The sequence below is a fragment of the Orcinus orca genome, chromosome X (assembly GCF_937001465.1).
Source record: "Orcinus orca chromosome X, mOrcOrc1.1, whole genome shotgun sequence".
NCBI classification, from domain to species: domain Eukaryota; kingdom Metazoa; phylum Chordata; class Mammalia; order Artiodactyla; family Delphinidae; genus Orcinus; species Orcinus orca.
In genome coordinates, this window is record NC_064580.1 from 33,790,009 (window position 1) to 33,816,360 (window position 26,352).

The 26,352-nt window shown below is 39.0% G+C and overlaps 1 protein-coding gene across 3 annotated transcripts in view; it reads right to left on the minus strand.

The window, feature by feature from the left end:
- The window catches only part of PRRG1 (proline rich and Gla domain 1), a 151,795-nt gene that overhangs the window by 44,323 nt on the left and 81,120 nt on the right, over positions 1-26,352 (minus strand). For all 3 annotated transcript variants that reach the window (XM_049704806.1, XM_004286379.3, XM_033417578.2), the window contains exons 2-3: positions 22,051-22,101; positions 3,755-3,915 (exon numbers count right to left, since the gene is read on the minus strand). In XM_049704806.1, the coding sequence (XP_049560763.1) occupies positions 3,755-3,915; positions 22,051-22,060 (171 nt within the window). In that variant the 5' untranslated portion in view covers positions 22,061-22,101. The remainder of the gene's footprint in view (positions 1-3,754; positions 3,916-22,050; positions 22,102-26,352) is intronic.

Below are 26,352 nucleotides of genomic sequence, written 5' to 3' on the forward strand. Positions count from 1 at the left end.
TGTAAAAATACTAGTACCTGGAGAAAAGCCTAATGACATTTAAATATGCTTGTTTTTAATAATGTTCTGGATTCAGAAGGGAAATTCAGGCTCAAAATTCTATATGCAATAAAAAGATTACACACTAAAAAAACCCCACAAAAACTAGTAGGTAGAAGTTTGGTGGAGAACAGAATATTTACACAGTCTCAAAGTATCTTCCCACTAAAGTTCTTACCATTCCTTTAAAGGAGAATGATAAAGCAGGATGAAAAGCCATTAGCTTTATGAAAACCACAGTAGAATATCTAAAATTTGTATTTTTTGGAAAATCACAATATCAAAAACTAAGTTCCATTTAAGTACATGAACTAGTTTTTTATTAAAACCTGCATGCTACAAAGCACCATTTATACGATAATCCTATTGTTCTTATTAAATATTTATACTAAAAATAGGCTAGAATGATAAATACCAAAAGTATAAAACTGATGGTGCTAAGAATTCAGGTGATTTTATTCATTTTATGTTTTACTACATTTTCAATTTCTCTACAATGAACATATATTAAGAAGAAGAAAAAATGTGTAAAAAAAACCCTGCAAGAAGTAAGCAGATACAGAAGAAAAAAGCTGGAAAGAAATTAAAAAGCCAACAGTGCTTTGTGATTGCATAATGGCATCATGGGTGATGTATTCTTTTCCCTGTTTTTAACTGTGGGACTTAAGATTTAAAAGCCATGATGCTCACAACTTATCACTTTATAAACTGATTTTACCTTTGCTGTGCACACTGGAATCTAGCAATGCTGCCTCTCTGATAATCTCTCCTTGAACTCCTTCCTCTTACGCCCTGGATCCTTCTCTACCTAACAAGAGAACAAATCCTCTTTCTTTAAAACTTCTGCATCCACTGCTCCTGAGATTATTTGATGTCCCTTTATCACAGCTAACATCATTTGTTTCGCATGTAGTGTTATTTTCATGGTTAGCGTACAGGAATGGATCTTTATATAATGGCAACCACTGGTAATGTCATTTCCTACCATAAAGCAGTTCCAGAGAATGTATACCACTGCCTTGTGCTTTCTCATCCCTGTTCTCCTTGCATAGCAATTGGTCTAGAGTAAGGAGAGGTGAAGAGGTATCTTGTCAGAGTGGGTAGGGGAGTTCTGATATGTCTCTTCTTTTGTAGAAGTAAAACGTTTTATTATTTTTTATAACATCTTTATTGGAGTATACTTGCTTTACAGTGGTGTGTTAGTTTCTGCTTTATAACAAAGTGAATCAGCTATAGGTATACACATATCTATCCCCATATCTCCTCCCTCTTGTGCCTCCCTCCCACCCCTCTAGGTGGTCACAAAGCAGTGAGCTGATCCCCCTGTGCTATGTGGCTGCTTCCCACTAGCTATCTGTTTTACATTTGGTAGTGTATATATGTCAGTGCCACTCTCTCACTTTGTCCCAGCTTACCCTTTCCCCTCCCTGAGTCCTCAAGTCCATTCTCTACATCTGCATCTTTATTCCTGTCCTGCTCCTAGGTTCTTCAGAACCAATTTTTTTAGATTCCATATATATGTGTTAGCATACGGTATTTGATGTTCTCTTTCTGACTTACTTCACTCTGTACGACAGACTCTAGGTCCATCCACCTCACTACAAATAACTCAATTTTGTTTCTTTTCATGGCTGAGTAATATTCCATTGTATATATGTGCCACATCTTCTTTATCCATTCATCTGTCGATGGACACTTAGGTTGCTTCCATGTCCTGGCTATTGTAAACAGAGCTGCAATGAACATTGTGGTACATGACTCTTTTTGAGTTATGGTTTTCTCAGGGTATATGCCCAGTAATGGGGTGGCTGGGTCATAGGGTAGTTCTATTTTTAGTTTTTAAGGAAGCTCCATACTGTTCTCCATAGTGGCTGTATCAATTTACATATCCACCAACAGTGCAAGAGGGTTCCCTTTTCTCCACACCCTCTCCAGCATGAATTCTTTGTAGATTTTTTGATGATGGCCATTCTGACTGGTGTGAGGTGATAACCTCATCGTAGTTTTGGTTTGCATTTCTCTAATGATTAGTGATGTTGAACATTCTTTCATGTGTTTGTTGGCAATCTGTATATCTCCTTTGGAGAAATGTGTATTTAGGTCTTCTGCCCCTTTTTGGATTGGGTTGTTTGTTGTTTTAATATTGAGCTGCATGAGCTGCTTGTAAATTTCGGAGATTAATCCTTTGTCAGTTGCTTCCTTTGCAAATATTTTCTCCCATTCTGAGGGTAATCTTTTGGTCTTGTTTATGGTTTCCTTTGTTGTGCAAAAGCTTTGAAGTTTCATTAGGTCCCATTTGTTTATTTTTGTTTTTATTTCCATTTCTCTAGGAGGTGAGTCAAAAAGGATCTTGCTGTGATTTATGTCATAGAGTGTTCTGCCTATGTTTTCCTCTAAGAGTTTTATGGTGTCTGGCCTTACATTTAGGTCTTTAATCCATTTAGAGTTTATTTTCGTGTATCGTGTTAGGGAGTGTTCCAGTTTCATTCTTCTACCTGTAGCTGTCCAGTTTTCCCAGCACCACTTATTGAAGAGGCTGTCTTTTCTCCATTGTATATCCTTGCCTCCTTCATCATAGGTTAGTTGACCATAGGTGCGTGGGTTTATCTCTGGGCTTTCTATCCTGTTCCATTGATCTATATTTCTGTTTTTGTGCCAGTACCATACTGTCTTGATTACTGTAGCTTCGTAGTATAGTGTGAAGTCCAGGAGCCTGATTCCTCCATCTCCATTTTTCTTTCTCAAGATTGCTTTGGGTATTTGGGGTCTTTTGTGTTTCCATACAAATTGTGAGTTTTTTTGTTCTAGTTCTGTGAAAAATGCCATTGGTAGTTTGATAGGGATTGCACTGAATCTGTAGATTGCTTTGGGTAGTATAGTCAATTTCACAATACTGATTTTTCCAATCCAAGAACATGGTATGTCTCTCCATCTGTTTGTATCATTTTTAATTTCTTTCATTAGCATCTTATAGTTTTCTGCATACAGGTCTTTTATTCAACATAGTTTTGTAAGTTTTAGCCACAGCAATCAGAGAAGAAAAAGAAATAAAAGAAATCCAAATCGGAAAAGAAGTAGTAAAGGTGTCACTGTTTGCAGATGACATGATACTATACATAGAGAATCCTAAAGAGGCTACCAGAAAACTACTAGAGCTAATCAATGAATGTGGTAAAGTAGCAGGATACAAAATTAATGCACAGAAATCTCTTGCATTCCTATACACTAATGATGAACAATCTGAAAGGGAAATTAAGGACACACTCCCATTTACCATTGCAACAGAAAGAATAAAATACCTAGGAATAAACCTACCTAATGAGTAAAACATTTTAAAACAGCATCACTATCTGTTAGCTTCCTCTGCACTTTCTCCCAGATGAAGCACGGTATGGTCATAATGGTATCTATAACTTTCCTGAACAAAGCCTTGTGTAAATCATGCTTCCCCCTTGCTCAGATGATCGATCTCAACTCAGCAGGGTCCTGTGGCAATGGAGCCCTCAAAGACAGACCAGCACACAGGGAAGTGAAACTAGACCTCCGACCTGCAGAGTCGGGTGGCTTAGTTAGAGGCCCCGTTCAGAGTTAGTTCTTTGGGAGGGTAGTTTTTAAATGACAGCAGTGCACACAATTTGGGAATGCAGGTTTCAAATATACATCACAAAGGTAGGCAAATCTGTGAACATTTAAAAAAGATTGCCGATATACTTACAGTTTTTTCGTTATTTTCAAAAGCTTCTCTTGCTTCTTCAAATGTGCAGACTTCTTCTTTGCATTCACGTTCAATATTGCCCTGCCTTATCTCTTCAAAAAGTCCATTAGCTCTTGGGTAGCGTTTTAATACTGAATTGGCTTTTTCTCCTGTGAGGAAAACTAAAAAGAGATATAATAATAAGCATAAAACTGTAATTTAAAAAAATGTGGAAAGTTAATAAACAAGATGAAATCTGCTGGATACTCTTTAGAAAACATAGCCAACACCCTAAACCTCTTTCTCTAGGTCAGCAAAGTGACATTCAGCTCTCAACCACCAATCTGCTGTCTTCCTCATCATGTGAATGTGTCCTTTCAGTAGCAGTTGCCCTGGGCAGGGACAACAACATGATTAACGATGTTATATCCAGACTTTAGCACATTTCTGCCAACCATGGGTGTTTAAATATAGCAATAATGATACCAGTACTTGTGCTCATTACTGTAAGAGGAAGCCCCCAGGCGTTCTGCTGTTGGACAGCAGCAATGAGATCAAAATCCAGTCTATGGACTATCAGTCTTTGTCCCCCTAACTAAAAAATAATAAAATTCCAATCGACCTAATAGAAACCCAGAGAACACTTACTTGTACGAAAGGAAGAGTTGACAAAATAATATCAAGAAATTAAGACAAATTTGGCCATAATTCATTCCAAGAGATATTAGTAATAATTTTGTTCTAAATGCACTTAAATATATTTTGACACTTTAATATATTTAACCCCATTTCAGTGTCCTTCAGAAAAAGAAAATTGTTCTGCATGACTTATAGGGGCATTTCATATAAACATTCAAAATGCACATTTATGATACCCAGTAAAATAAGGCAATGGTTATATGCATACTCATGGGGAATTATTTTTTTTTACGTACAGATTCATTTTAAACTATACTTCAATTACATTTTTCTAAAACTGTCCTGCTTGTTTGGAGAGATAAATAGAATGCTACCAGAATTTAATCTTTGCTAATGCAAAGAAATTACAAAATTCCCTAATCTTAAAGACCTCTGACATGAGAGAAGGCACATTACAGATCCTTCAAGATGTATTTTAAAAAAAAAAAAGTGTACATTTTGCAAAAAACATTTTGAAGTAAAATGAAAACCGGTAAATGCTCTTTTAAAAATGGCCACAATAGCAATGAATTTAAGGTTTACCTCATTTTAGAAATGTGTATTTCACGTCATAGAAGATACGGATTCATTACTTAGGATTCTTTAAAGTATCCAAATTGATACCAATTAGATGGCTACATTGAAAACTACAGTAGGCCTTCCATAAGTGTTTCCTTCCTTCTGTACTTCAGAAGGGTAACCATCAATAAAAATTAATCACACAGTCATAAAATATCATTAGAAGAAATCTTAAAAAATAAAAAAATAAAAGGATGCTATTGAGTGGGAGAGTAATAGTAGAATTTTCTATCAGTGCTTTTCACAGTTTAGCAGCATCAGAAGCCCATGCTGGACTTATCACACATATTGCTGGGCCGACCTCCCAGAGTCTCTGATTCCATAGGTCTCGGGTAGGGCCAAGAAGCTGCATTTCTAGTAAGATCCCAGGTAACACTGGTGCTGCTGGTCCCACTCCCACAGTTTGAAACCACTACTCAAATGGGAGCTCCTTAGAAAACTAGTTCTGAGGAAGGTGTTTATGGAATGCTGGGATTAACAAATTTAAAAAAGATCTTTTACTGCATGACTTTTCAGGACCCTTAATATGCACTTAATATATATTTTAAATCTCCAGAAAACGAACATGACACAGGCATGTGTCATATTTATTTGACTGTGGAGCCCTTTTTCAAGGAACATTTCACTGAATTAACAACTTCCTAGCCATTGGTTTTATTTATGCCATGACAAACAATTCTCTTCCATATAATAGGCCAACTAATTCATGAAGACAGTAACTGATTTCTCTCGAGGCTTCTCTTTTCTAGGATAAACATGTCTAGTTCCTTCATCTGTTGGTCATATAAAATAGATAGGAGTCTCCGTACCGTCTTTACCTCATGAAATATTGTATTCTACACTCAGTGTGGTCTGACAAGTAAAAAACTGATCAGGGCTATTGGCTTCCTTGTTTCTAAACACAACAGATATGTCAATAAAGTCTAACGCATCTTTGGCTTTTGGGACAGTTTTCTTGAAAATAAACCAATCAGTAATAATGTATTTTAAGCTTTTAAGAGGAAAAAAGAAACCTAAATTCTCCTAAGAGAAAATGTTATATACACTATCTCCATAAAGGGGTGAAGGAAAGCAGCTAACTCTTGAAACCAGAAAGCAGGCTAATTCAGAAGGTTAAGCAACTATAAGGTAATATAGCAAGACACAGCCCTTCTTATTCCAGCCGAATCAAATTACCAAGAGCATTCCACAAACACCTTCTGTGTATTTTCTTGTACTGGGAGGCAACATGATATAATACAGAGAACTCTAGATGGAATAAGCTGGCAAGTAGATTTTATCTCACCTGCCAAATGTGCTCAATTAGAAGATACCACCTAGAGTAAGAGTCTGACCAGTAGGAAAGATATTGTTACAGATTAGTTCCATTTGCCATATATTAGGGAATAGGAAGTTGTGGCAGAGTATTTGCTGTTCCTCATCAAGGTAATTTGGAAACCTCATGGGTGATACCAGAATTGGGACTCTTTCTATGTGGAAACAAAATAAAGAGAAAGGTGGCAGCTTGGACCTATAGGTTAAGATCAGACTATTTCTTCCTAAAACACTGGGCAGTTTCCACAATGCTAGGCCTTGTGTTTGGACTTAATGTTTGAAACTAAAGTTGATTACTTCCCTCTACCTCCTTCTCATCAAAATGTGTGAGTTGGGCTTCCCTGGTGGCGCAGTGGTTGAGAGTCCGCCTGCCGATGCAGGGGACGCGGGTTCGTGCCCCGGTCCGGGAAGATCCCACATGTCGCGGAGCGGCTGGGCCCGTGAGCCATGGCCGCTGAGCCTGCGCGTCCGGAGCCTGTGCTCCGCAACGGGAGAGGCCACGACAGTGAGAGGCCCATGTACCGCCAAAAAAAAAAAAAAAAAAAAGGTGTGAGTTACCCCACAGCTGTCCAGAATCATGTGTATGCCTTCATCAGAGATTACATGATGTGGCAAGTATACAGACTGTAAATTTACTTTGAGAACACAACACTAAGGTATTAAACATGTTCTTTTCTCATTAAAGGACATAAAGAAAAACCTAAGCTGTTTCTTTAGATTCAGTTAGGAAACACCCTTACTAAAGAAAATATTTAAACTCTAAGTCTGGTAAACACATAAACGACCACAAAATAAGTATATTAATTCAAAAAACGTAACTACTTTTTCATAATTTCAAAATAAATAGCTCTCACCCATGCTTTCTCCTCAAAAGAAAATAAAGATAAATGAAATAAGATAGCTTCTCAAGTAACTCTCTAAATTACTGCCTTAAACCAAAATATGTAGTCATGTTACATATTTTTAATGCATTGCAGCATACTAAAACTGACATTTTAATGCCAAAAATCTTTATCTAGGCAAAATCATGTCCGTACATTTGCTGAAAAACAGCAGATGGTAAGGCCTGAAAATTAACAGCCCACATGGAAAATCTCTACTCCACTTATCTAATCAGTTCTCTAATCTTGGGTCTGGATTCATTGAAACAGTCATTATTTAAAGTTGCAAATGTTTACATTTTTCTTTTAAGTGAACAAAATTCCTTCTTTAGGACATATTTACTGAACACAGACTATGTACAATGAGATCATGACAAGTCACAAAGATGAGTAGGAGACTGCCTTTGACCTCAAGGTTCTTCAGTGCAAGAGATAATGAAGATAAAAGAGATACAAAAACAGCTCTAACACAAGATGAACAAGGTAGATGCTCTTTGAGGTCAGCAGGCAGGCGTACTTCTACTGGGTAAGTATGTTTCGGGATGGGAGAGGAACCTGGAGAAGGGCAAGTAAAAAGTATATTTGGGCTGGCCTTCTAAAAATTGGCAGGATTGGGGCATGCAAAGATGGTGAGGAAAGACATCCTAGGAAGACAAAATAGTGAGTGAGGGCCTGAAATCGAATAAACCTATGGCCATAAATGAGGAATATGAGCTGGTCAGTAGGGCCAGAGTACACGATTCAAAAGAGGGAGAGAGGGAGATGAAACCGGAAAGGGGCCTGATAGCCATGTCATGGAGGCATTTAATGTTAGGCTAAGATATTTAAACTATTCGACAGCATTCAAGAGTTTAAACTGATACTTCATGGAGAATAACCTAGAAAAATGTATAAGTACAACAGATTTGGGGGTAGGATGAAGAGAAAATGGACGGATAAAGGCAGGAAAAAGGCTACTTACAACAGACCAGGTTAAGAAATAATGAGATCATGCATTAGCATGGTGGCAATAGGAAGGGAAAGAAAGGGACAGATGTGAAATATGGGTGATCTCTTTGGCCACTACACCCATCATGTACCTTATTCCTCAGTCAAACCAAATCTTACCATCCTTCATATAGGTTCTTTTTATGCCTCCATAATTCTGTACCTAATATTTCCTCTACCTAGCAAACTCCTATTCCATTCAGATGTAAAATCCTCTAAAAACTTTCCCCAGATTGTACTCCCCACTTCGTTAGACAGAGCTGCTATAGACTCTCAGTATTTACGTATACTTCAATTATAGCAATTAACTATATTGTAATTTTATTATAATTTTTGGTATGCCTATCTGGTTCCCCCTCAAGACTTGAGGGCAGGGCCCATGTATTATTAATATTTTGATCCAACATCTGTCTTTCATAATACCTAGTAAAGACCTTGGTACAGTACATGATTCAATAAGCGTGGAATAAAGGAAAAGGCAGAATGGGAGAAACTTGATATCTGAATGACTAGAAGCTGGGAAGCCATGGACCATGCCTCTAATTATGAGGCAGCATCGCAAACTTAATATATGATTATGAAATCAATACATTTACTGCAAAGTTTCTAGTGAGACAGCATTTGAATATCCTTTTGCAAGAGAAACTACCTTTTGAAATTTGTACAGTACTTCTGTTTGGGCTCCGCTTGGAGCACGTCTTTTTTTGTTCTGAAAGAACCATTGATTTGCCGTAATACTTATGTAGAGGGAGAGTAGCTGGACAACTACTGTTGTGGGAAGAGGGCACAGCCAGATGCTTTTTGGCTTGGCAAGGAACTAGCACCTTGGCTCTCCAGGGTGCTGCAGTGAATTCATGAAGAATGTGCAGGATATTTTACAGTTTTGGAGAAATGCATTGATACTTAACATCTGTTGGATACCACACAAACTATGAGCTTAAGGTAATTCACAGTTTCATTATTAGATAGTTCTACATTCCTTTCCTTTGTGAAACTGGATTTTCAGCTATGATTTTTTAAAAAAAAAGTGCTGTGTTTGACAAGAAGTGAGGTTTGAGAAGTGCGGTGCCCAACAGGTACACACATCCAATTAGTAACTGCATGGCTATTTTAAGATAGAAATATCGAAACAAAGCAAGTCACATGAGTTTTTTTGGTTTCCTAGTGCATTTATAAAAGTTACGTTTACACTATACTATAGACTATTAAGTATGCAATAGCATTATACCTTTAAAAAGCAATGTGCATACCTTAATTAGAAAATACTTTATTGCTAAAAATGCTATTACCTGACAACACAGGGTTGCCACAAACCTTCAATTTGTAAAAAAACACAATATTTGCAAAGTGCAATAAAAGGAGGTATGCCTCGGGCTTCCCTGGTGACGCAGTGGTTCAAAGTCTGCCTGCCGATGCAGGGGACGCGGGTTCGTGCCCCGGTCCGGGAAGATCCCACATGCCACAGAGCGGCTGGGCCCGTGAGCCATGGCCGCTGAGCCTGTGCATCTGGAGCCTGTGCTCTGCGACGGGACAGGCCACAACAGTGAGAGGCCCGCGTACCGCAAAAAAAAAAAAAAAAAAAAAAAAAAAAGGAGGTATGTCTGTATTATTTTTTCAAATGGTTACCAAGCTGTCAGGATATAAATACCTATTAAGTTGTTTGGACCTAATTACTTAATAAATGGAACTATTAGGCATTTCTTTTGGCCGACGGCTGCTGTGAAAAAGTCTCTGCAATAACTAAGGGCACCTTAAACTCAGAAAGTTTGGGAACCTCTGACCTAGGGGTTCTAGAGGCTGATGGAGTCCTGCCACTGCTCTCCCAAATACATCTGACACACCATGCTTGAATGGGCTAGGAAGTTCCTTCTCTGAGGAAGGAAACTGAAATCCCTTTTGAAAGTTTACAGTTACTGAAACCTGTCACATGGGTTACTGTGGCCCTGATAAGAGCTAGCAGGAAAAGAATACAGTACAGTTCCCCCCCATCCAGTCAAACCCTTCAATTGTAGGTTATCCTAAGGTCTCCCTCAATTAGCCACTCTGGTTCTGTGAGCTTGCCTGGGAAAGAGGCCAGGGAGATGAAAATGAAACAACAGGGTCACTAGGTAGCCGGAACACCGGGCAATCGGGCCTCCTGTGTTATGGAGCAAGCACAGGTGAGTGAAATGCTGGGTAGAAAGGTGCCCTACTCTTTTCCTGGCACTGCTGGTAATTACTACCAGCCAAGCAAAGGCAACCTATGCCACAGTTCACAAAGTGATTCCTCTACTGTCCTTGGAATTGTCCTGGGTACCAGAAAGCCTGGTTTGAGTGCCCTGGTTTTAATGTAAGACTATACGCCGGCAACAATAGCAAGAACATGAAGATCAAGAGAGAATGGGAACTTCCTACAAATGCACCTAGCATTCCATTATCTTTCTTCAGTGCAGGAGGCAGGGCATACTCCTCTGTTTGTGGGAGAGGGTGAGCTTCATGTCCTACTACTCCGCCATCTTGATTGCTCCTCCCAGGGCGTACTCCTCTAGACCTAAGGTGCAACCCTAGAGTTCTTCAATTTCCCATGGGAATAGGGTTGGTCAGGGAAGGAAGACAGACATTCTCATATTTCCAGGGGCTGTGGCTATTTAATCTGAGTAACAAATGTGATCTCATTGGTATTCCAAGCTTGTTAAATGGTACACATCAGTTATGCATTTAGACAGTAAGAAAAAGTTGTTAAAGCAAACAGCTATGTGAGGAAAGCAAAAACCCTACACTTCCCTTCCTCATCCATAAAATTGGAATAACAGCACCGACGTCATAGTTATAAATGAGGTAATGGACATAAAGTGCTTTGCTCAGAGCTTGGCAAAAAATGGAGCTCAATAAACAAGAGTGTGATTTGCTGTCACCATGACAGCTGTCATGGTGGCAGTTACTCCATTAAAGGAAAAACAAGAGATTTACCAAGATGATAAAAAAAATACACTTAGAAAATAAAGAATAAATGATAAAGGATAGGGTTAGCTTTCAGTCAGTCTGTATGTTTAACTCCAGGGATGCCTAGAAGTTTCGTCCCCTTGGTCAAGATTGGGATGAAATGTACTAGCTTTATAAAGTGCTGTTTAAAGCCCTTGGGGGCACTCTGTACTAGCTTGTCTACACTGTTTATTGAAAATGTATAGATTGATGGTTTGCACTGATGGTATGCAGCCTAATTTCATCTGTATGACCATTGGGTATCAAAGATTCTCAGTAAACATGTGCCTTGGCTTCCCTGAGTCCAAGGTTATCTTGCATGTATCTCGACTGTTCACAATTAGAAGAAAAAGCATGCCCTGTGTGACTAAAAATGGCCTTAGGAGCCATCTTTCTCCTGCTGCACCATACCTTTAGACATTATTAAAGCCTTATGAGAGTCTCATAGGGCCTTTCAATTAGCTAATGTTGAGTAGTGCCTACTTTGATGAGTCATAAATATTTTGAGGATATCATGAGATTTAAAAATTTCAGAAGTTCTTCAGAATGTAAATTAAGGACTATCTCTGGTCCTTATTTAGAAGGACTTGATTTTGTAAGAAACTCATAAGCAAGTATCTTTTACCATACCTTATATGTTTACTTTTATTAACTTCAACTTTGATTAAATGTATGCTGATAGTCTATCATCATGAGAATTTTAATAATAGATCACAAAGAAGCTCTTAAGAAGGACAGATTAAGAAATGAGAATCATACACATGACAGATATATATGTTCAGTGAATCATGAATGAGTAGCTATAACAAAATATACTAAATAAATTATTTTCCATTGATACTTGGGTTATTTGATAGTTCAGGTAGCTATTCAATATTTGACATAATCACTGTGGATATTAAGGACAGTAAGACATTATTTATGTAGAAGTCACTCAAATAAATCCAGTCTCATAAACTTAGAAACAAAAGATGACCAAGGTCATGCATTATAACTTATCTTATGTTTTACCTACAGGGGAGCCTCAGCTCCCTTAGACTAATCAAGGATCAATTTACTCAACCCTCATCCACGAGCCTGGCTATAAGACTTGAAAGCCTCATTGCACATTAAAGCTGAGAAGTAGAAGGGACTAGGGGTGGGCTGAACTAGATCAACACACTGACAGCAACAAGAAGTGAAAGCTGATGAATCTGAAGACAAGAGGAAAGACAGACAGAAGGCCCTTTGAGGGTTATTGAGTAGGTCCTAACCCTGCTCACACTAACAGCTCCCAAAGCTGTAGGCATCAATGATTATGTTTATGATGGTGAACCTGACTCACCAAGAAAGGACCACATGATGTTCACGATATTGTTTAAGAAGGCAGTAAGGTATATGATCTATTTTAGAACTATTTCCATAAAAATAGTTTTTAAAAAGTTTTTTTTAACAATTAAAAAAGGTGAGCATGAGCAGTCTGCAAAATGTATTTATTCAAGTGGAAACTTCATTCCTAGACAGTGCTGTGTAAATGTTGGTGTGCCACAGACTGAAACTATAATGAGTCCACATGCTAACCAGGAAGCTGTTTCTTTTCTGAATAAATCTCTGATATCTTGTTTAGTTGTGAATTTCTCATAAAAGACTGCATAAGATGCTAAGCTATCCACTTATTTGAGCCTTCTGTTAGTCATATGAAAACTGCCTTTTGAGGCTATCTTGCTGAAGTCTGAGAAAGCCAATATCCGTTCACCACTTTCACTAACCCTTTATTGAAACAAATGAAACTGCAGGCAAAGAGAAGAGTATGGTAGGGTGAAAAGGTCCCGAATTTGTAGTCAGGTATGCGGATTCCTGTCCAGCTCTGGCACTAACCTGGCTGCATGATTCTGCATTTGTTGCTTAATTTATCTGGGCCTGTCTCCTAATTTGTGAACCTAAGGTGTTATATGTATACGATTTCTTAGGTCCTTTGAGTTGTAACTGTGAAGTTCTATACTTGGAAAGATTTTTGTTAAGTGGGAGTAGTGTATCACATCCAAATTCTTTGGGGATATGAACACACTATTTTTCAGCCAAGCAACCACCATCCCACAAACCAACCAAAAAAAACAAACAAACAAGAAGCAAAAATCAACAAGAAGCGCACTAAATCCTGTGCTCAGATTTATATACTATAAAAGAAAATCTTATGAAGTGTCATACTCATAATTCTTTGTTTTCTTGCTTCTAAGCCATTTTGATACCATCATTTACTCAGTTGTGCGTGCATACGATGCCTTCAAGGTTTTTTTCCTGCTGAAATGGGTATTAAATAGGCATTTCTTATCAGACTGATGGATATAACTTTCCCTAGAAAAACAAAGTCTCACTAGAATTCTAAAGTGACATTTCACCTCCTAAAAACCAATATTATGCAAAATAAAAAGATCCTATTTGGATTATCTTCCTATTAGTTAGGGAGGTGGAAAAATCAGATTATTTCCCAATTGTATTTCACCACTGTAACCTATTTGTGGAAATTAAAGGTTAATTTTTTCATAGCAGGTAGGTTTATAATTCAGAATTTGTTGTACAGTGGTGCTCATGTGCCCAAACAGGTTGTCACAAACTTACAGCTTAGTTAGAATGGCATGTAGTATATGTATTCACAGGAATTAGGAAGCTGAAACCGACTCAAGGACTGAGATATTTGAAAAATAATGTGAAGTTACAGGACTGAGCTAGTTAGAGTGGGGAGTCTCAGGGTTTGAGAGAAGAAGTAATTAATATCTTTAATATCCTGAACCTGCTTCTTAAGGACAATGTAGTGGTTATGATCACGAACTAAAACTTTAAAAAAAGATATCTTTGTGCTACCGGAGGTATGCAATGAAACGCCAGATGATAACAGGCAGGTTTCCTGGAATAACTGTGGAGAAAATGCCAGAAATGGATTCTATGAGAGAGAAGACAAAACAGGTAATGTACGTCTATAAAGCCAATATTTTTTTAAAACAAAACAAATATGGTTCCCCCCTGCCGACTGGGTCTTGCTAACTCAATATGGTTTTCTTAAAAGCTAAATTTTACATCAAATATTCAGATGTCTCTTGTCTAACAATTTTACGCTTTGTAAGGAATAATGAGATACAGAGAAAAGATCTAATAGATTCTCCCATAAAGGAAGGTAAAAGGCCAAATTTTCTTTGAAGGAGTTTTACAATTCATAACGCCTTATCAAAAAGAATTCTTAATGAAATAAGGATGACAGCAATCAAGTTAATAGCAATTGCAATAACTGGTTTAAATGTATGGTATGGTACTCTAACACATGATATTTATAGACTAGGGGCTGTGCCTTACCCACAGGAAACAAACATGGAATTAGAAAATGGTCTAATTTGCACAAAATTAAGCACACGATCAGGTGGAATCATGAAAACACGGGAATTCCAAAGATAGGTATTTCTCTTATCACTAGTGCCTCAACTGTTATCAACAAGAATATCATTAGTCTTAGAGTTTATAGTTGTCACGACCATAAAACTTTGTTTTTAGCTTATGGATCTGATTTACACTGATTACAGTTCTGTCCCATATGGAAGAAAATAGAAACAACTATAACAATCACCATTTAAATGGGGGGAAAGGCATGTAGAGAGACTCAGCAAATGTGAAATATAGTTTTAAATACATAGCTCTATGTTATAATCAATGCTTCACAATCTGTCAACATAGACAGTATGGTATTATCTATGTGATAGTTAGCTGTAATCTAGATGTAAGGAGTGAATAGATGTTAGGAGTGAATAGTTGTCCTAATAGAACACATACTACATTTAATCAAAAAGCCACATTTCAGAGGTGGTTGTTCAGACAGCATTCAAAGATAGTATTCAGCTATCTTTCTCTTCTGTGCACAAACAGCAGAGCATGGTGGATTTCAGAAATGGCGTCTCATTGACAAATTAGTGCCTTTGTTAATTAGCACATGGATTTCAGAAATGACTTTTCGCTGGTGAAATCAATGTTATTTATATGTGAATTTGCTCTAGAAATGATAGAATTCAAACTTTCGCTTGCTCTGTCTGAAGGGGAGGTACTACATACCAGGAGCTCTCTTTTCCTCCCCTTCTCTCATAGTGGCTCCTCAGGGACCCCTTTAGAAAACCTGGCGCTTCACTGAGCAACACTGGAAACCACTGATCCATCTCAATCCCTTCATTTTACACTGAAATCCAGAGGTTAAGTGACTTATCCAAGGACACAGCTGCTTGATTATAGGACCAGGACTGTACCTTGGTTTCTAGAACCATAATGGAAGAAAATTTCACATACTGCGGTATGGGAAAGTCATTCTGGCTTATATATGATTTAACTCGAAGTTTATGCTAACTAAAACAGCCTGTTTGTGGCCTATCAAACATGCATTGTACAGCTGCCTTAATCCTTAAAGAAAAGGGTGCACTGGCCAGAAGTAAAAAATGTCCATGTTAAAAATAAAGGTGAAATGCCTCCCTTCCTGGGTCGCCAATGCTGGTATGCTTTCAGTGATAAGACTCCCTTCCCAGGTGCCAAGGCCATACTGAGTCCCTGTGTATATGCTGATTTGTTGTGGCTGTTGTTTTGAAATCTTGAAGGAATGGATCCCTGACTTCTTTGATGTTCTTTGTTCTGACAAGATATAAAACTGTGCTGAAAACCATGCTTCTTCAGACTAGTTCCTCAGAGTTACCTGAGCTGCTGTCTACTGGGCTACAGTTCTTAGTTTGGCTCAAATAAAACTTCTTTCTATTCCTATCATAGATCAGTTTATTGATTATTTCTGTTGACAACCATATGCATTTGTCCCTCGGTAGCCATGGGGGATTCATTCCAGAACCCCCTATGGATACCAAATTCTGCAGATGCTCAAGTCCCTTATGTGAAATGGCATAGTATTTGCATATAACCTATGCACATCCTCTCATATACTATAAATCATCTCTACATTACTTATAATAACTAATACAATAAATAGTTGGAAACATAATGTAAATTCTGTGTAAATAGTTGCAGGCATGCAGCAAATTCAAGTTTCACTTTTTTGAACTTTCTGGAATTTTTACTTTTTTCCAATATTTTTGATCCATGGTTGGTTGAATCCATGTATGTGGAACCTGTGGATACCTGCAGACACAGAGGGCCAACTCTAGTGCTCTCCTTTAGACCGGAATTACTTCTATGAAAATCATAATATGTTAATTATGGCTTATCTCTAAAGATTTCCTTCCCTTTATTCTAAATCAGTGGTTTTCAATCTTGGGAGATATTGCACCCCAGGGAACATTTGGCAGTGTCTGGATACATTTTTGATTCTCACAACTTGGGGGGTAGGTGCCACTGGCATGTAGTGGGGAGATGCCCCACAACAAAGACTGACCTGGCCCCAAATGTCAATAGTCACTCCTACATGTATGCCCCAAAGAACTGAGAACAGATACTCAAACAAAAACTTGTACATCCAGGTTCACGGTAGCACTATTTAGAATAGCCAAAGGGTGGAAACAACACAAACGTCCACCAACTGATGAATGACTAATCACATTGTAGTATATTCACACAATGGGATATTATTCAGCCATAAAAAGGAATAAGGTACTAATACAACATGGATAAACCTAAAAACCATTATGCTACGTGAAAAAAGCCAGACACAACAAAAGGGCACATATTGTATTATTCCATTTAAATGAAATATCCAGGATAGGTAAATCCATAGAGCTAGAAATCAGATCACAGGTTGCCAGGGCCTGGGAAGGGAGAAACAGAGACTGTTTAATGGGTAGAGGGTCTCCCTTGGAGGTGATGGAAATGTTTGGGTACAAGATAGTTGTACAACACTGTGACTGTACAAATGCCACTAAACTGCACACTTTAAAATGGTCAATTCTATGTTATGTGAATTGTTTTGCCTACATTATGTGTTTTGCCTCAATTTTTTAAAAAAAATGTCAATAGTGCTAAGGTTGAGAAACCATTCTAAACTTACGTACCAAAGTTATTTTCTTCTTGAATAGGTAAAAGGCAAAGAGGATTCCATCAAAGACAAAAAGCATCAAGCACTATAATGAGTTTAAAAAAAAAAAAAAGCAGCCTGACCCTTAAATAGTAAGCTCATTTTTTTTCTGATGGAAAAAACTTGCCAGGAAAAAATAATGGCTGTTGTCAACCCCAAGCAGATTTGTTTTACTGTTATAAAATTATGAAGCTAGACAAGGGTTTACGATAAATTGGTGACATCATCTGAACTGCAGAGGCATGAATATGCTACCATAATAGAAAGACTCTCAGATTTAATATAGGCCAGAAAATGAAATAACTGTCTTTAAATGTGTGCCTTCACTTGAACTGTAAACTGGGAGCTGTCAAATAAAATTCGGCACTACATTACGAGACAGTCACTTTACAAGGCTTGTCAGTTTGAACACTCACTCATTCCCTGTTTGAAAACATGGAGCTGTATGCTCAGAATGAAAGTTTAGGATTGGCCTCAACTGAACAGTAGTTCACCAGTGACTCAAAGAGCTTAGAAATTTACTGTGGTAGCTATAAACTATCTTTCCTTCCATTAAGTCTTAATAAGTGGAGGGGACATGTTTGGGTTCTTTGAACTAAAGGAGCCAAGTACATCCAGTGACCCAAAGGAATGATGCTGCTATGTTTTAATAATAATAAAAAGAGTGTAACTGGTAGCACTGTCTCTGTTTCTCTACAGCACAACAATATATTCATGTATACTAGGACATCAAGGGCATGTTACCATTAAGCATGGAAAATGAAGATGGAAACTGACTTTGCAGATTAAGAATTTATAGACCTAGGGTTACCTACTAGGCTAGGTAAAAGCTATCTCCAAAGATTAAATACTGAAAGAGGAGAAACAGAAAAAATGCTAAGGTATCTTTTATATTTTTATGTTAATTATTCTTCACAAATAAGACCTGTCTGCCTGCTATCATTCAGCTATTCCAGATATTGTTTTCTACACAACAAAGCAAAATTAATCAGTTTGAAGATTCATGGCTAAATATTATTCCTATTTTGTAAAAGACGAGTAGGAACATCTTGTGGTTTGCTATTATTGAGGAAACATGATGAATTTCTTCCAGAAGCTTTGTTATTAAGGTAAAGACAGTGAAATTAGCCATCATAACTGCATATTAGAGTAATAAATACCATAAATTGCTGCTATAGCACTTAAAATATGCAGAAAGTGTGTTCTGACAGAAAAAAATCAGATGGAAAATAGGTGTAATTCAAAGTCAAATTCTACTCAAACATTGTAACAAAAACAACAACCCCCAAATTTTTTAGCAAGACATCTCCCAAGAAATTGCTTTGTGGAATACTGAGACTTTTGTCATTTTATCGTGAATGTACCAGTTATTCGGGGCGGGGAGGGTAGGGGTAGGGGCGGGGATGAGAAGGTAGGATAAAGTTTTACTTTCCATCTGAAGACGATTATTGATATATACTCTCTAGTATTATGTACATGATATTTGGTAAGCCTATATATACATATTTGCAAAATCCTTACATTCTCTTCTTTGTGAAAATGCTAATTCTCTACTAAAATCTTACACATAGTTTTATTTATACATGCTATTGTTTTTTTGTAACAGCATCTCCCCTTGTCGTCTACATGCTGTTCTGGTATTCCATGCTGTATTTTATTCTTTGTGTTATGAAGAACCACAAATATAAAAACCTATCAATCAAGAAGGTTGACTTTCACCACAGAAGTGGTGTCTTAGGCCCCTTACTTTGGGCACCTCCCACTGTGGGCTGTGTACAGCAAGCTTCTGAGTTGAATTATCCTGTTATCTAGCTTGGTGACTGCCAATTACTGCTGCTGCCTTTGAATTACTGCAGCCACGGACCACCGCTGCTCAGAGGATTTTTTTTTTTTTTTTTGCAGTACGCGGGCCTCTCACTGTTGTGGCCTCTCCCGTTGCAGAGCACAGGCTCAGTGGCCATGGCTCACGGGCCCAGCCGCCCCACGGCATGTGGGATCTTCCTGGACTGGGGAACGAGCCCGTGTCCCCTGCATCGGCAGGCGGACTCTCAACCACTGCGCCACCAGGGAAGCCCTGCTCAGAGGATTTTGATATTTGAGGCACTCTACTATCTGACACACGTGTTTTAGCTGTTACCATAAATGTTGATGAACACTGAGCCATTTCTCTTTTCCTATCTGCCCACTCCCCCCATGCTGTGAGAAACATATGAATATCATCGTAGTTCTAAGAAAATATTTTCTTCCATACCTTTCACAGCATCAGATAGCTCCTAAGTTTTTAATCAACTTTATACACTGCTGATGACTAGGGTGTTCAGAATACAATTTGTTGGAAGAAAATAAAAACTGGATATGACATAAGGAAACCCACGTTTGTCTTCTGACTCTTCATTTATAAACTGTGGACTTTAGATAAGACTTTCTCTCATGACCCTCAGTTTTATAATATATAAAATGAAGGTAATAATACCTATTTACATTATAGGGTTCTCTTACAACTCAAATAAGATAATGAAGGAGAAATATGTACGAGTTATGAAATGCTCTACAGATACTTGTTAATATCAAAATAATTATATATTCATAAAAGTCCTAAATACTAAATTCTAGCTAAATACTAAATCCCTATATAGTAAATGGGATTTCAATGCCACATACCAAGGACACAATTTGTAAGAATTTGTTTATGAATTTTTTCATATCACATAAATAAAAGAATGATTCCTCTAACATATTTATAAATAATTTCTTCATCCAGTATCAAAGAATACTAAAAGAAATTCACCTCAATTTCATTTTAATTTTTCATCTACACTGTATGGTTTCCCAGCTGTGTTCTTTGTTTTCATGGCTCCTTAATTAATGAGGCTAGTGCCATGTCTTTGTGATATTTTCCTCTGCTGTCCCTTTGTATGACACATTGAGCTGTGTTTGTGAGAATCTTTGCCAAATCTACTAAAAACTCCATTGTACACTGCCAGAAAAGGAAAAAAAAGAGCCCACAGAAGCACCTTTTTTTTCACTAAGCATCCTTTTTTTCAGCAATTAACAAGTATAATCAGACAAACTAAGTAAAGCTTAGAGTGTAAAGGACAGATTCTTTGAGATTCAGGATTTTAAGGATGTTTTTAAAGTGCTTAACACAGTCAAAATGCTGCTATTACACACTTCCATGTGTTTGTAAAAGTAGTATTTCTTTTGAAGCACTTCCCTTATCTCATCTCCAGGTTGGAAACATGCCCATCTTTGCAGATTACAGTACCATGCCCTGTCCTTTAGCAAGAACTCTATTAATTACCTGACCATTTAAACAAATACTTGGTGGGGCGCCTTTTAAAGCAAGCACCGAATGATCTCCCTGCTAATAACCTGATGACCATTGTGAAAAGGAAGAATGAAAACAAGAAGTAATATGTTGCCCTGTCTCAGTGCAGCTTTCTTCACCATATGGCCATGATGAAATCCAATCATCACAACATTCTCCAAATTCACTTGAAGCTTGGAGAAAGTGAGGATCAAACCATGATGAGTCACTCTGGAAGGTTCTGTTGACAGCTGACTTGGAGTTAGGACGTGGTATGGATTAGTCCCAGAACTTTGACCAGTTTTTTTTATTTAGTCATTTTTTAAAAATTTCTAAACTTTCAGAGATTGGTATCTTTTGTGAAGGTTGGGAAAGAACCAGAGTACCCAGGAAAGCACTGGAGAAAACACACAAAAGCTGGCTCATCAAGGTTCAGGAAGATATTTTCTATCTATAATCCTTGGGGCTGCCTACCAGGGCCCATACTGACATGGGGCGAGAAAGATGCCTAGAGCATAAACATAAGGAAGCACTCTCTGTCACTTGCACAACCCTGGTCCCAGCCCTGCTGCCTACAGAGGCATCTGATCAAATAACTTCATTTTAACTACTGAAAGACATAACCAATGAAGATATACAGTAAGGACAGCAACGAGCACATCACTGCACTCTTCCATTATACTTCAGAGTTCTCAACACGCTTTCATATATATTATCACATTATGACAACCACAATCTCCTGAGGCTAATAGTGCAGAATGTTTTTAATCCCACCTCAGAGATGAACAAACAAGTTTAGGGGAACAGTAGGATTTGATCAAGACAGTAGAGGTAGAACTTGAATTCAGGTCTTTGACCTATGTCCAGTACTCTTCTCATTATACTTCCCCAATACCAAGTCTTCCTCTGAGGTCCTTTATAGCATCAGATTTTTATGGTCTACATTGATTAGAATTATTTATGAAGTCACTGCAGTGGCTGGTTATTAACAACTTAAGAAAGAAATGACCTTAAATTTGTCTATTGTTCACTGCCCATATAACAGCCTTATGAGAAAGGAAAAATAAAAAGAATTCATCTAATGCTTCTTAATGCCAGGCTTAAACATTTTAGGGGCAACCAAAGCCATTTATAAGTCAACCTCACAGATGAATTTTTTACTATTATCACTGGTTGCACAGTACAATCATATTTTTGTTTATGTTATTATCAGCAAGGCTCAGAAACCATTAGCAGCATATGGGTTACTTTGCTAAGAGTTGTAAAGAAGCTGGGATTAGGGCAGGTTTATATAATATCAAGTTTGAGCCTTCTCTCCCTGTACTGGAAGATGTCCAGAAAAGAGCAGGGGAAACAAAAGACCCTTTCCAGTGAGCAACATGTGATCTGTTGGTCTTTTTCTGCACAGCCCTGCTTCAAACGAAACCTTTCTAACACTAACCAGAAATATGATTTAGGTGTCCACAAAAAAAACAAAAAAGAACAAAAAAAAACAAAATACAAGCTTTGAGTTGCAAATCTAATTTCCTGGATATAGTGGATTAATGTGGAGAGAATCTAAGTTATTTAAAAGTAAAGAGAAACTTACTTCTCCCCATGTTTTCCTGTGGTCTCTGGTAGGTCCTTTGATGATGATTCCCTGTAAAAAACACAGCACACACACACAGTCAGATTCAAGTTCCATTAAAACTTATGTTGTCAACATGAGCATTTCATTCCAGTGCATTCCAATCTTACCCCCTTACCTAAATAAAACGGATATCTAACCTCAGAGGACAGAAACACAGTATTCTGGAAGCACGGGCTCTACATCAGCTTACTATGACCTTGTTTATCTGGCATTAGTTTCTGCCCTTGCCAAATAAAAGTCATCAAATTGGTCACATGGTTTATCTCTTAGGAAGGCAGTGATATCAGTAAAAAATGGTGGACAAAAATGCCAAAAGGCCCAATTTTAATAACAAGGCTAGCATGTTATTAGTTTGCCTATCCCTGGTTTCTCTTCAATGTCACTCTGTGACAAATCCAATACCATTTATAGTGTAACATTTTCCTGAATGGTGTCAAACAGCAGTACCTCTAATCAAATTATCCCTGCAGCAAAGCAGCCCACAGAGTTACTACCAATAAACAGTATGAATCAATAACTATGAGCTACTGACAACAGAAACTCTGGAGGAAAAAAATACATATTGCAAATGCAGGTGTGCATGGAGGAGCAGCAATTTATACTATAATGCTTTATTTTCTCACAGGGTTTAATCACAGAACTACCACACATCTATTGTTCACCTGCCACATTCCCAGTATGGAGCTAAGCACCAGAGAGGCAAAATTATAAGACATAATTTATCAATACGTTAAAGAATATATAATCTACTTGAAGTCAAGCATGAAGAGGAGAGTGATGTCATCAAGATGGTCACATAGATCATTCCCAACTTCAGTCTCCCTCACAAGAAGACCACCTAGCAACTATGCATAGAAAAGACTCCATTGTGAAGATGTTAGAACCTGAGGGTAAGGCTGAAGCACCCTGCTGGACAACAGAGACTGAGAAGGAGCATATTAGAAGGGTGAGAGAACTGGATATACCCTGACCACATCACCCTCCTCCCTGTGGGGAGAAGTGGGAATATGGATTCCATAATGGGAAAAGAGAGCCCGAGGTGGACAACCAGCATATGGGACACTTCCAGGAGGCCCACTCAGGTCTTGCCTCATGGAGATCATCAGAGGAATCTGCTAGGCTTGACTACTGGGGATCAGAGAGAGATGGAGAAGGGGGGCGGAGCTTACAGCAAACACTGCTCAGGCTCTGGAAAACGGCATTCCTGCTCATATCAGTGCCTGAGCAAAGATCCCAGCCAGCAACTCTGGCCATCTGCAGAGCTGAGCCAGTGGCCCCTTCTGGCTAGGGAGCTCAGTTGGTAGTTCTACCTGATTTGGACCCACAATCAATGGGCCAGACTGGAAATGGAGCCTGTTCTACCATCCAGCCCATGAAGGCAAGCAAATACTCAGCCTTGCCCAAGTGCTGAGCATAGCCTCCAGTCTCTCCTTCCAGGAAGCCTGGCCAGGGAACTAGAGCAGCCACAAGCCCATCGTATAGCCCCACTTGGTCAGGCAGCCAAACCAGCAGCCCTGCCCAACTGGTGAGAATAGCCACTGGCCCTGCAAAACCAGAGAGCTGGAACAGTGACCCTGGGTGACAAGGGAACCCAGCCTATGGGACTGCTAGAGAGGGAGAGCCCACCCTACAATCCCACTCAGCCATGGATCCCAGCCTTACAACCCTGATAAGCAGAGAAGCCCAGTCTACGGCCCTGACCAATTGCTGAACACAGTCTGCGGCCTTGCCCAGGCAGGAAGCCCAGCCAGTAATCCTGCCCAACCAAGAAGCATAGCCTGTGATCCCACCCAACAAGGAAGCTCAGCCTAGCGGCAGAGCACAGTCTACTGATCAGGAACACCAGAATGCAGCCCTGCTCAACTTCAGGGCACAGTCTGCGGCCCCACCTAATCGCAGAGCACAGCCTAAGGCCACGTTGAACCAATACGTCCTGCCTGGGGCCCTACTTAAACATAAAATCCAGCCAGCGGTACCACTTGGTCGTGGAGCACAGTCTGAGACTCCACACAACAAGGGGTGATTGCTAAACCCAACCCACAGCCCTGCTCAATCATGGAATCCAACCAGTGGCACCACCCTAGCAGTGAACACAGCCTGGGACTTTACCCAACTGGAGGTGATTGCAGAAGCCAGCTAGTGGCCCCATCTGACTGCTGAACAAAACCAGTAGCCCCACCCAAACAGGGAGATGGTTACCCAGTGGTCCTGCTTGAACATGGAGCCCAGCCAATAGGCCTAACCAACTGTGGAGCCCAGCCAGTGGCATCCCCCCAACCTCAGAGCACAAGCAATGGCCTCATCTAACTAGAGACCCCAACAGCAAGCCCTGCTGACTGTGAAGGCTACCAGCTGACCTTTCCAGTAGCCTCAAGCAATCATGACTGGTGAAGGTCTTTCCCTACAGAAGTGAACGTGTAAAGTCTGGAGGAAACTGTTTAAACAATGCAAGGAATCAAGGATCACGAAGAAAATAGGTAAACATAACATGACACCACCCAAAGAAACTAATAAAGCTCCAATAACTGACCCTAATGTAACAGAGGTCTATAAGCTGTCTGAGAGAGAATTCAGAATAATCCTCTTAAAGAACTTCAGTGAACTACAAGAGCACATAGACATCTAAAGAAAATTATGAAAACACTACACAAACAAAACAAAAAGTTCAAGAAAGAAAGGGAAACTATCAAAAAAAAAAAAAGAAATCTTAGAGCTGAAGAATACAATGGCTGAAGAATTCAATAGAACAAAATGGCAATACCTATCAAAAATTACTTTAAACATAAATGGATTAAATTCTCCAATCAAAAGACAGAATGGCTGAATGGATAAAAAACAAGATCCCAATGGCATGCTGTCTACAAGAGATTCAACTTTAGTTTAAAGGACACATATAGGATGAAGTGATAGATATTCCAAGCAAGTGGTAACTGAAAGAAAGCAGGGATAGCTATACAAATATCAGACAAGGTAGACTTTAAGCTAAATATAGTCATGAGAGACAAAGAAGGTCATTATATAATGAAAACAGGGTCAATTAATCAAGAAGATATGACAATTGTAAATGTTTTAGCACCCAACACTGGAGCACCTAAATATATAAAGCAAATACTAACATAAATAAAATGAGAAATAGCAATATAATAACACCAGTTTACTTTAATATCCCACTCTCAGCAACGGACAGATCATCCAGACAGAGAATCAATCAGGAAACAGTGGATTTAAATAACACTATAAACGAAATGGATAAAACAGACACATATAGAACATTCCATCCAACAGCAACAGAATACACATTCTTCTCAAGTACAGAGAAAATTTTTCTAGGATTGATCATATGGTAGGCCACAAAATAAGTCTCAACAAATTCAAGAAGACAAATTTTATCAAGCATCTTTTACAAACACTATGTTATGAAGGCAGAAATCAATAACTGTTAGAAAGCCAGAAATTTTTCAAATACATGGAAATTAAACAACACACTCCTGACCAACCAATGGACCAAAGAAGAAATCAAAAGGTAAATAAAACAAATTTTGAGACATACAAAAATGGAGAAGAACTTCAAGATGGCGAAAGAGTAAGAAGTAGAGATCACCTTCCTCCTCACAGATACATAAGAAATACATCTACACGTGGAACAACTCCTACAGAACACCTACTGAACACTGGCAGAAGACCTCAGACCTCCCAAAAGGCAAGAAACCCCCCACGTACCTGGGTAGGGCAAAAGAAAAAAGAAAAAAACAGAGACAAAAGGTTAGGGACGGGACCTGCACCAGTGGGAGGGAGCTGTGAAAGAGGAAAGGTTTCCACACACTAGGAAGCCCCTTCGCGGGCAGAGAGCAGAGCGGGGTGGTGGGGAGGGTGGGGAGGAGCTTCGGAGACACGGAGGAGAGCACAGCAACAGGGGTGCGGACGGCAAAGAGGAGAGGTTCCGGCAAAGAGGAGAGGTTCCCACACAGAGGATCGGTGCCGACCAGCACTCACCAGCCTGAGAGGCTTGTCTGCTTACCCGCCGGGGTGGGCGGGGGCTGGGAGCTGAGGCTCCAGCTTTGGAGGTCGGGGCCCAGGGAGAGGACTGGGGTTGGCTGCGTGAACACAGCCTGAAGGAGGCTAGTGCACCACAGCTAGCTGGGAGGGAGTCTGGGAAAATGTCTGGAGCTGCAAAGAAGCAAGAGTTTTACTTGCCTATATGTTTCACGGTGCGTGAGGAGAAGGGATTCAGAGCACCGCTTACAGGAGCTCCAGAGACGG